Below are 12226 nucleotides of genomic sequence, written 5' to 3' on the forward strand. Positions count from 1 at the left end.
CGACCGTACATGCAATCCAACCTGGTCGATATCGACCACGTCACAACGATCGCGGGTCGCTGCGGGAGATCATTCAGCGATATCGTTATCGCAGACGGCCATCCCGTGTGTGTATGCACCATTATTCCATCCCACTTTACAGAGAAACTTCAACCTCCTTCCCTGCCCCAAGGAGCTTACAGGTGTATTTACTAAAGTGCATTTAGAAATGGAGATGTTGCCCATAGCAACCAATCAGATTCTAGCTATTTATCTAGCACCTTCTAGAAGGTAATAGCTAGAATCTTATTGGTTGCTATGGGAAACATCTCCACTTCTAAAAACCCGCACTTTAGTAAATATCCCCCTTACACTCTATGGACCTTATTCAGACCCGCTCACAAGCGCTGAGTGCTCGCAAGCGAGTCGATGTTTAGGCCCTGCACACGCGCAGCGGCCGCACTGCGCATGCGCAAGCCCCGGAGCGAGAGAGAAATTGTCGCGCTCCGGGGCTCACTACCAACGGGGCGGCTATCGATGTTGATCGACAGCTCGCCCCGTTTAGTAGGCGGGGAGGGGGGGGTGGTTCCACAAACTGTGGCGTTCCTTAAGGAATGCATGCCGTTTGGTGGGCGGCCGCACTGACATCAGCAGTGATGTCAGTGGGGAGCTTCCAGCTCGATCAGAGCAGGAAGCTCCCTGGGGCTTCCGGTTGCCGAGACCCAACCTTAGGGTCTCGTCGCAAGCCCCGATGGTCTTGACCATCGCGACCATCAACCTGGTCGGTCGCTAAAGCTGTGGGTGGTAACCCACAGCATAGCTAGCGACCAGGAGGCCGCACTAAAAAAAACAAGCGGCCGCCATCATTCTGAACGAGCGCTCGCTTCTTGCGAGCGCCTCTGAATGAGGGCCTATATTCCTTACCGTACAAACACATTTGTGCTACAGCTTCAGTTCACATTGTGTATATAGGAAGGATCAGCGTTCCACAAAGGGCATCACGCACACGTTAGTGTTATTTTTGGTAACAGTCTCAGCTGATCCAGTTTGATAACATAGAACTGGGCGTGCAGCCGGGCTCTAACCCTGCTTTGAGGTTTACACATCATAGACTACAATATACAATACATTCCTTCTACTATTATTTTAGATTTTAATATCTCGATGTATTGTTGCAAAAACAGAATGTATGCACCCTGTGTTGTCATACAGTGTATACACCCACCTGCCAGTGTACCAAACATGCACACTGTGTGACGGCAGCCATTTTGTGGGCAGGATCAACATTCACCCATTCGATCCGCTAGGAAGATGGTGCCCTGGTGAGGCCACAGGTTCTTAGTGAATTAACTGTTTGCTCTGGAAACAAAATGGCTGCCCCCGCAATGTTGTGTAGACGGCCTATACACATGGCATGACAGGCCTAAGACCCGTCCTTGATGTCAGGATATTTTCCTTGCACATCTTGAGTCAACAGGAACCCAGTGATTATATGTTTGTGTGTTTTACGGATCCCTCCCACTTCCAGGATAAACGTCGCCTGGGGCCCCGAGCCAGGATTTCCGACCATCCGTTCACAGCCAAAAAACCTCTAGTATTTATTGCAGATCATTAGACCATGGTCTATTGTTAAACATAGTGTGACATCATTCTACCTTACGTCTTGTGGGAATGGTGTTTCCATACGCTTACTTCACCGACCCTGGCCCTATACGTACCAGTTAATGTAGGCTTATATACTCCCCTATGGATGGCTGCTGTGAATGCAGTTTTCCTACAGAAATTTGAATTAGGCCGGGCTTGCCGCGCAAGCTGATTTGTATGTGGTGTAGGTCACCGCGTGCCTTTTTGCAAGTTGGCTGTCTTTTTTTTTTTTTTTAATTGAATTTATTTATTATGATCTTAATAACTTCGGAGTGGATTTGCCACATTGTGCTCACATGAGTATGGTCTGGGCCTTGCGCTCATCCCCTTCACAAACCTCTGTATTATACCCGCTCGCCCCCCTCCCCCCACTCAAGTGCATCACGGGAGGAAGCACTACTCTGTCTGCATCTGCAGTAACTTGGTCGGGGTCTCTGGGGTTAAGTTATGGAGGAAGTAATACGCCTGTCACGTCCTGTGTGACCTGCGCTACCTAATTTTTTTTTTTTCCGCGTTGACTTTTACAAGTGATGACATGGCGGCTTTGGGAATTAAACTTCCTGATGATCCGGTGCCCTAACAGGAGGGAAATAGTCCCTGTACTGTGTGATCTGCTGACGTACCTGTTACAGGTACTCAGGTGACTCGCCCTGGGCTGCCTGGACTCGCTCTCCTTCAGGTGACGAGGCGGCACAAGCTCCAGGGTAGCGTTGGATAAAAATAGCTCACAACTGACTGCTCGTTTTAGCAATCTCAGAATGGACATGATATAAATAGATCCCTAGTGGATGCATGTCATCTATTATTAGTGGGGCGAGCGCAGGCAGCCTTGTGCAGGGTGATGCCGTCAGAGGCCCTGCCATAAACCTAATTCAATCTATTTCATTAATATACGGTAATGTCAGTGCTGCAAAAAAAAATATATTTAATGTATGTAAATAGATACAAATGTCAGCATTGCAGAATGAAATACGGAGTTTATACGCAGTCCTGATCTCTCTTGCATCAAACCATGAAGGTGAAGGCCTAGTACCCACCCACGGGCGTCTGCGTTTGGAATACGCCTGTACAAACCCGTGGAAGCGCACGTGAGAATTTGGCATCTGGCTAATTGCATTTGTTACTTGCATTTCAAGATGCCGCAAAAACCAATAATGAAAGACACAAAATCCCCGCCAGTGAATCACCCTATCATGTGGGCTGTATTATTCCCATAAGGGTATCGGCTGCCGCAATGTCCGCGTCCAGCGTGAAACGGTGGAGGCCTGAATTGTGCGTATTCTGAGTACTAGTAGCTCATAGTAGGCTGCCTATAGGAAGATGGACAGGGACAATTATAAATGGTCTCGATGTTTATGTTGCACCTATTAGAGGTGATGGACTGAGCTGTATATAATAGAGGGCTGAATGTGTAAGAGGTTAGAGATCCGAGAGGCGCGCAGCCGTTCTGTTACGTGACCTGGGAGCTACTGAGCGGTCACCAGTGAGACACTGAGGGGAGGGAGTCACCTGATGTGTTTATCGAATATACAAACATGTGCCGGCCGAGGGTTCCCTCCAGTCATTATTATAATGAGATGATCGCGTATATAGGTGCTATGTGGACACTTTACCTGACTGCTGAGGTGTCAGGTCTCTGTTAGGTTTGGTCATGCACATATCGGCGGATCTGAAGGGTCTGGGTGTTCGGTGCTTGGCCAGAAACATCTGGATCCACCATTAGTGCAGTGGAACGATGACAACATCTACCGTCCTTAATGAGAACTGGTGGTTCCACAACAGATGTGGGTTGCGATCAGCAGGCTTTTAGGACCTCTTCGTGCTACTGTCAGCTAGGCCTAAAATGGCCTACTTGGCTGTCCGGGTGGCATCTTAACCACCCCTATGCTGAAATGGAGGAGACCAATTACAGGAGGGGCAGTAATGTAATTGGTGTAGTCTAGTGCCAGGGCATCAGTTTGTGCATGTGCTGTCTGGCCCGGTAATTGGGGAGACTGGGATACCCCATAAAATGGTCTACAGTGGTTCCAGTGCTGGTGTCCTCATGCTGCTGTTGTTGTAAAGCGGTTGTCCATTTCGGTCTCCTCCCCCTGACATAAAGCATATACCGCTGGGGAGAACAGTATATCTATAGGCCGTCACCACACGTCCCATAGGAGGAGGACCTGGTCAGTCCAGTTGCTATCAGTAGATCAGAACCGAGTGGCTGGACACTGGCCGGCTTCACGTCAGTGGCACAGTCCGGCCTTGGGAAATGGATGTTGCCCCAGGGGATAAGAATATTGCCCCAGGCAGAGAATAAAGAGGGGAGGATAGGCCAGACGTACATTACCCCTTTAGGCTTTGTTATTCCCCCCCCCCATCCCACAACTCTCCTGGCTGAGGATAATATAACTGTATAATGTGACTGGAGAGACTGTTATGAATGTAAGATTATTCACCTAGTTGCTAGCGGTGCCCATAACCCAGAGGAACCCGAGCTGGTGATGTAAGCCGGGCCCGCCAGAGGAGAATGCATCCCCGGAGGGCTCCACTACTCTGATGCGATGCTGGAGATTAATGCTGTAACCCATGAACTGCTGGATGATTGTGACTTTGTTCTGAATAAATAAATTGGCTCAATGTTGGCCGTCCACAAGGCGGCCGCTTTTACAAAGTCCCTTTAACGCCATTAGTTCCCGGTACATTGATAGATTAATGTGTGTAGGGGTCATATATTATCAGACTGAACGCTAATGTCTGGTCGCTGTGGGGAACCGAACTGAACATTTGTTTTTCTTCATTAGTAAATAACCATCTTGGACTATGTTTAATAAAATTCAATGTTACATTTTTTTTAAAGGCAATAGTTCTAAAAAAGTTTTATTATAGGACCAGCTATATATGAAGATTTTTACATTACAACGGTGTGTTCATTTGTGTGTATGTTCTATGGATGTCCTGTAAGTCCATGGATTCTGCAGGGAACATGTTTAAAGTGACTGATAACAGAGGGTACTAGCTCGCACTTAACTGCATGAATGACTGCAGGCAATATCTTTTGCACATTGTCCTGACTATACAGCGTTTTATATCTGTGAATGTATAATCTTCGTCATTGCGAACGTGGATCACATTTACACTTTTTTTTTTTTTTTTTTTTAAATCCATGTTATGCATTTACTGCAGGCGGAATTTGGAATATTCATTTTTTTTGTTTGTTTTTAGTTGCAGATTCTCTCCAGTGAAGACCCCCAGTTGTAGGACATCATGAGGAATGTGTGCGGTATACTCATTTCCTGTCTGTTTGCTGTAAGTGACTAGTCCTACATCTCTAACCCCTGGTCCTGTATTATTCAGCAATGCTTTTACAGGACTGCCAGTATTCATGTCAAGGGCTTCAGATCGTCCTCTGTCTCTTGCAGATGATTGTTTAGTAAATAGGAGACTTTGGGGGACATGTACCAAACTTTGGAGATGGATAAAGTACTAACCAATCAGTTTCTGACTGTCGTTTTACAGGCTGTCTCTGAAAAATGACAGAAGCTGATTGGTTGGTAATTTAGCTCTCTACTTTATTTCTCTCCAAGGGTTGATACATCTCCCCCCTTGATACCTTGTCGGTGCTGTGTGGTGCAGCTCACACCCTGTAACTGTGCAGTGTAAACACACAATTCCTGTGCTGCCATAACAAGACACGGGCAATAAAGTCCATTTGTCTCTTCCTCTCGCCGGCTGGATTAGATTGTGAAGCCTTTTATATATTTTTACATCCTAACGGAGACCTGATCTCCTGCAGCACAGACCTGAGCCCCTCTCAGTGCCGTGTATCCAATACACCTGCATAGACTGTTCATGGCTTAAAGTCTTATATAAATGCATATTTGAATAATCTACAACTGTATCCTATAGGCTGAGTGTATATTCTTAGTTTCCTGGCCCACCATACTGTGGCTAAAGGAAGCCTCTGATTATCGGTGAAATCGGGCCCCAGACCCGTATCGCAGCCGTGACTAGGAAACCGCTGTATGTGGCCATAATGACCAGTAGTCCCAGATGAGATCCGCTTATGATGGAGTTGGGGTGGTGGTGGATCGCGGTGTCTCACAGCAGTCGTTCTTTTATTATTATTATTATTATTATCCTTTATTTATATGGCGCCACAAAGGTTCCGCAGCGCCTTACACAGTACATACATGAGCACACAAGAAAAACAGTTAATAGTAATACAAAGTAATGCAGGACAAGGACATGGTTTATATACATAGCTGCATAACACAAGCAGCAGGACATGAGCAACCAGGTGTTAGGTGTCATTGTGGGGAGTTGGGAGTAAATTATACTATAACTAGGGGGAGGAGAAGCACATGAGGGACGAGGGCCCTGCTCGTTAGAGCTTACATTCTAAAGGGGAGGGGTAGACAGACAGGGGGGACACAGATGGGGTAGATAGTGAGGAAGGAGCATGGAGCAGTGGGTTAGGATATGTACTGCGTATGTGTGTGTTTAAGATGACCTGATGTTATGTCAAGATTAAGTCCTTCATACATCTATCCCTATGAGAGAAAATAGATTTTGTTTATGTGTTATTCACATGAGAGATGTACAAAATAAAGCTGTAGCACTTTCATTTGTGTGTGTTACATTTTAGCATCTACATACATCCTGCTAAAAATGCAGCTATTATGGGACTGTCCCGCCATCCTGATACAGTAGTGACTACTTTAATCCCAGCTGCTGGGTGCTATGCCATGCTCCTGTGAGTGGGTGCTATGCCATGCTCCTGTGAGTGGGTGCTATGCCATGCTCCTGTGAGTGGGTGCTATGCCATGCTCTTGTGAGTGGGTGCTATGCCATGCTCTTGTGAGTGGGTGCTATGCCATGCTCTTGTGAGTGGGTGCTATGCCATACTCTTGTGAGTGGGTGCTATGCCATGCTCTTGTGAGTGGGTGCTATGCCATGCTCCTGTGAGTGGGTGCTATGCCATGCTCTTGTGAGTGGGTGCTATGCCATGCTCCTGTGAGTGGGTGCTATGCCATGCTCCTGTGAGTGGGTGCTATGCCATGCTCCTGTGAGTGGGTGCTATGCCATGCTCTTGTGAGTGGGTGCTATGCCATGCTCCTGTGAGTGGGTGCTATGCCATGCTCCTGTGAGTGGGTGCTCCTGTGAGTGGGTGCTATGCCATGCTCCTGTGAGTGGGTGCTATGCCATGCTCTTGTGAGTGGGTGCTATGCCATGCTCCTGTGAGTGGGTGCTATGCCATGCTCCTGTGAGTGGGTGCTATGCCATGCTCCTGTGAGTGGGTGCTCTGCCATGCTCTTGTGAGTGGGTGCTCTGCCATGCTCTTGTGAGTGGGTGCTCTGCCATGCTCTTGTGAGTGGGTGCTATGCTATGCTCTTGTGAGTGGGTGCTATGCCATGCTCTTGTGAGTGGGTGCTATGCCATGCTCCTGTGAGTGGGTGCTATGCCATGCTCTTGTGAGTGGGTGCTATGCCATGCTCTTGTGAGTGGGTGCTATGCCAAGCTCCTGTGAGTGGGTGCTATGCCATGCTCCTGTGAGTGGGTGCTATGCCATGCTCTTGTGAGTGGGTGCTATGCCATGCTCCTGTGAGTGGGTGCTATGCCATGCTCCTGTGAGTGGGTGCTCCTGTGAGTGGGTGCTATGCCATGCTCCTGTGAGTGGGTGCTATGCCATGCTCTTGTGAGTGGGTGCTATGCCATGCTCCTGTGAGTGGGTGCTATGCCATGCTCCTGTGAGTGGGTGCTATGCCATGCTCCTGTGAGTGGGTGCTATGCCATGCTCCTGTGAGTGGGTGCTATGCCATGCTCTTGTGAGTGGGTGCTATGCCATGCTCTTGTGAGTGGGTGCTATGCCATGCTCCTGTGAGTGGGTGCTATGCCATGCTCCTGTGAGTGGGTGCTGTGCCATGCTCCTGTGAGTGGGTGCTATGCCATGCTCTTGTGAGTGGGTGCTATGCCATGCTCCTGTGAGTGGGTGCTATGCCATGCTCCTGTGAGTGGGTGCTATGCCATGCTCTTGTGAGTGGGTGTTCTTTGCACAGTTTCCGGTCATCTATAGTCTTGTTAAGCTTCTCCCGAGTCCTGCCCCGCATTACCATCCTCGAGGTGCATTTCATACTAGGTGCAGACAATGTAAATGCCCCACTCCCGTGTACAAGGGGATACTTCTGGACATAGCATGTCAATGGGCTCGATTCTATTCTGTGCGAAGTGAATAGCGCCGGGAATCAGCTCCTGGAGCTATTCAATACACCGCGCAGCTAAACCCCGTCTACGGATTTCTTCTCGCACCCCTACCAGGATGCGAGCAGAAATCCGACAAAAGTCCCGGCGCGAGGCTGTTTTCTGCCCGTTCTCGCGCCTTAAACAGGGTGTTTAGTCGCGAGAACAGGCATTCTCCGACTTAACACAGCGCACAATTGAATAGCTCCCGGCGCTATTTACATCGCAGGCAATTGAATCGAGCCCAATGAGCCAAGAGCGAGGCAGTGCAGAAGTTTGTGTTAGGCGCCGTTTTCTCACTTCCCCCGTATGACGACCATCTAGAGGGCAATGCCCGAGCTAGACAAGCGATGCGGCAATGTAGGGCGATGCCACCCAGTGACGCTGTCGACTTTGGAGACCTATTGGCCAGCACCGTACCACATTTTCGCCATTGTAATGTAATATTTACATGGTAACATGTCATGGCTTCCATTGGCTTTGTGCGGAGAATGCTGATGCATGTGAGCCCCCCTTGGTACATAGTACAGGTGCAGTGGTCTCCCTGCTTTGTGCATGACACCATCCGGCACTACCTGTAGTGTTATATAAGCACTTTGCAGCTGATGGGGGAGATCAATGCTCTGTGCTGAATGTGACTCATTGTGCAGATACCTCTGATGAATGATGTGCAGGGAACGTTACCTCAGCAGCTGCCTATGACAGGCAGAGGACGCGCAGCGTGAAGGAGAGAGCCGTGTCCTTGAGTCTGCATTGTAGCCGTGTGCGCAGTGACGCTCTGCTCTCCCCTCCGATGCCCTATCACACTTCTGTACAGCGAAGAGAAAATACTGCAGAATTTGTCTATTTCTGCATCTGCTCTGCTGACGTTCCAGGCATTACATTGTCTATTCTATCCAGGTGACAGTGCGGTGCACACAGGGCAAGTGCGGTCGCTTAGTTCCGTGGCTGGGGCCCATGCGAGCGATCCCATAAGTTGAGCACCTGGTCTGTCTGTTCCAGCATGCTTGGTAAATATCTAGATCAGGCCTGGCCAACCTGTGGCTCTCCAGCTGTGTTGTGAAACTACAAGTCCCAGCATGCCTTGCAACAGTTTTAGCATTCCCTAATGGCAAAACTGGAGAGCCACAGGTTGGCCCGGCCTGATCTAGATGATCTGATGGGTTTTGATCTTGTTGGTTGCGTCGGTCGAGCACCCCTAAATCGCCAGAGCGGAACATTCGGGCGCATGTCTGGCTGGAAGTGGTTTTTTTCCCGACTGCTCTCTTGATGTAATAAAAGTTGCAGGATGAGAAGAAAATTAGGTTTCTGTGCTGGAAATTAGTTTTTCGCTTATAGGCTTATTCCATGAAACCTCAATATTATTTAGGGCTTAGCGGCTGTACTTATGGGATTTGCATGAGCAGTATGGCATCGAGTATGGCGATGGGTGGGACGCAGACTGTTACAGACCTCCCTACAGATCTGTAGTTTAATCCTATCCTTTGGCAGATTGATTTAACTTGGAAGAAAGAAATAATTACTTTCTTTTTTTTTTTTTATGAAAGTCTGTCCCTGTAATTAAGTTTGTACTGGAACTGTGTCCTCCAACTGGAAGCACCAGCTGTGACTGGGACAGCCATGATATTTGTGCTTCCATGAGGCAATGCTATTTGATGGCAGATGTGTTGTGGGGAGCCTGTTGCTGTGGTATAAGCCTGGTGAGTGTGGTATGCCGGGCGCTGGAGGCTGGTCCCTCTGCTGTGGACAGATGCCCTCTCTGATTGTGTCACTGATACGTCTCACAAGGAATGGGACTGTCTCACAAGGAATGGGACTGTCTCACAAGGAATGGGACTGTCTCACAAGGAATGGGACTGTCTCACAAGGAATGGGACTGTCTCACAAGGAATGGGACAGTCGCTTCGGGGACGGGCTGTAATCTGATGCCGGAATCCTCGTTCCCAGATCACCCATTTAGGTAGAACGTTTTGCTCTGCAATTTTGTACCTATTTTAGTGAATATCCCTTTTGTGTTTTAGGCAAGTTTTATACATTCAGTAGGGTATAGTATAATTTAATACAGGTTACGGATTATTTTGTGTGTGATTGTTTTGGTAATATATAGTTATATATTATATAGTAATATATTGTTATTTCATGTTGGACATTATCCAAGCTGTCCGGCTAATAGAAAAGCATTTGCAGGAGGAGTTCCTGTCATAACATTTCTAGATGTGTCCTAAATAGCATACTATAATGTGTCTCCTTCATTACCATGCTATAATGTGTGTCCTTCATTACCATGCTATAATGTGTGTCCTTCATTACCATGCTATAATGTGTGTCCTTCATTACCATGCTATAATGTGTGTCCTTCATTACCACGCTATAATGTGTGCCCTTCATTACCACGCTATAATGTGTGCCCTTCATTACCACGCTATAATGCGTGTCCTTCATTACAATGCTATAATGCGTGTCCTTCATTACAATGCTATAATGCGTGTCCTTCATTACCATGCTATAATGTGTGCCCTTCATTACCATGCTATAATGTGTGTCCTTCATTACCATGCTATAATGTGTGTCCTTTACTATAATGTGTGTCCTTCATTACCACTCTATAATGTGTGTCCTTCATTACCACTCTATAATGTGTGTCCTTCATTACCATGCTATAATGTGTGTCCTTCATTACCATACTATAATGTGTGTCCTTTACTATAATGTGTGTCCTTCATTACCATGCTATAATGTGTGTCCTTCATTACCATGCTATAATGTGTGTCCTTTACTATAATGTGTGTCCTTCATTACCATGCTATAATGTGTGTCCTTCATTACCATGCTATAATGTGTGTCCTTTACTATAATGTGTGTCCTTCATTACCATGCTATAATGTGTGTCCTTCATTACCATGCTATAATGTGTGTCCTTCATTACCATACTATAATGTGTGTCCTTAACTATAATGTGTGTCCTTCATTACCATGCTATAATGTGTGTCCTTCACTACCATGCTATAATGTGTGTCCTTCACTACCATGCTATAATGTGCGTCCTTCATTACCATGCTGTAATGTGTGTCCTTCATTACCATACTATAATGTGTGTCCTTTACTATAATGTGTGTCCTTCATTACCATGCTATAATGTGTGTCCTTCATTACCATGCTATAATGTGTGTCCTTCATTACCATACTATAATGTGTGTCCTTTACTATAATGTGTGTCCTTCATTACCATGCTATAATGTGTGTCCTTCATTACCATACTATAATGTGTGTCCTTTACTATAATGTGTGTCCTTCATTACCATGCTATAATGTGTGTCCTTCATTACCATGCTATAATGTGTGTCCTTCACTACCATGCTATAATGTGTGTCCTTCATTACCATGCTATAATGTGTGTCCTTCATTACCACTCTATAATGTGTGTCCTTCATTACCATGCTATAATGTGTGTCCTTCATTACCACTCTATAATGTGTGTCCTTCATTACCACGCTATAATGTGTGTCCTTCATTACCATGCTATAATGTGTGTCCTTCATTACCATACTATAATGTGTGTCCTTTACTATAATGTGTGTCCTTCATTACCATGCTATAATGTGTGTCCTTCATTACCATACTATAATGTGTGTCCTTCATTACCATGCTATAATGTGTGTCCTTCATTACCATGCTATAATGTGTGTCCTTCATTACCATGCTATAATGTGTGTCCTTCACTACCATGCTATAATGTGTGTCCTTCACTACCATGCTATAATGTGTGTCCTTCACTACCATGCTATAATGTGCGTCCTTCATTATCATTCTATAATGTGTGTCCTTCATTACCATACTATAATGTGTGTCCTTTACTATAATGTGTGTCCTTCATTACCATGCTATAATGTGTGTCCTTCATTACCATGCTATAATGTGTGTCCTTTACTATAATGTGTGTCCTTCATTACCATGCTATAATGTGTGTCCTTTACTATAATGTGTGTCCTTCATTACCATGCTATAATGTGTGTCCTTCATTACCATGCTATAATGTGTGTCCTTCATTACCATGCTATAATGTGTGTCCTTCACTACCATGCTATAATGTGTGTCCTTCATTACCACTCTGTAATGTGTGTCCTTCATTACCATGCTATAATGTGTGTCCTTCATTACCATGAGGGAAAGCTAAATGTACAAAATAGCCGTCTCCCTTTCTGTCTCACTCGGACTCTGTGTCTTTAAATAGAGCAGTTTAAAGTGCTGAGCGGTCGGACGTCATCTCCATTTATACTGTGTGTGTGTGTGTGTGTGTGTGTGTGTGTGTGTGTGGTCTGCGGCCCTCGGGGGTCTACTCTGCAGCCACAGCCTAATGGATAATGCAGAGATAAAGGGGTTT

General features: G+C 46.4%; 1 protein-coding gene across 2 annotated transcripts in view; it reads left to right on the forward strand.

Annotated features, from left to right (window-relative positions):
- RELT (RELT TNF receptor) overlaps positions 1 to 12226 on the forward strand; it is a 45661-nt gene that overhangs the window by 15415 nt on the left and 18020 nt on the right. For both annotated transcript variants that reach the window (XM_088479572.1, XM_088479573.1), the window contains exon 2: positions 4831 to 4914. In XM_088479572.1, coding sequence (XP_088335698.1) covers positions 4873 to 4914 — 42 coding nt within the window. In that variant the 5' untranslated portion in view covers positions 4831 to 4872. The remainder of the gene's footprint in view (positions 1 to 4830; positions 4915 to 12226) is intronic.

This window comes from Taudactylus pleione, unplaced genomic scaffold, assembly GCF_031769625.1.
Source record: "Taudactylus pleione unplaced genomic scaffold, aTauple2 ptg000241l, whole genome shotgun sequence".
In the NCBI taxonomy this organism is placed as follows: domain Eukaryota; kingdom Metazoa; phylum Chordata; class Amphibia; order Anura; family Myobatrachidae; genus Taudactylus; species Taudactylus pleione.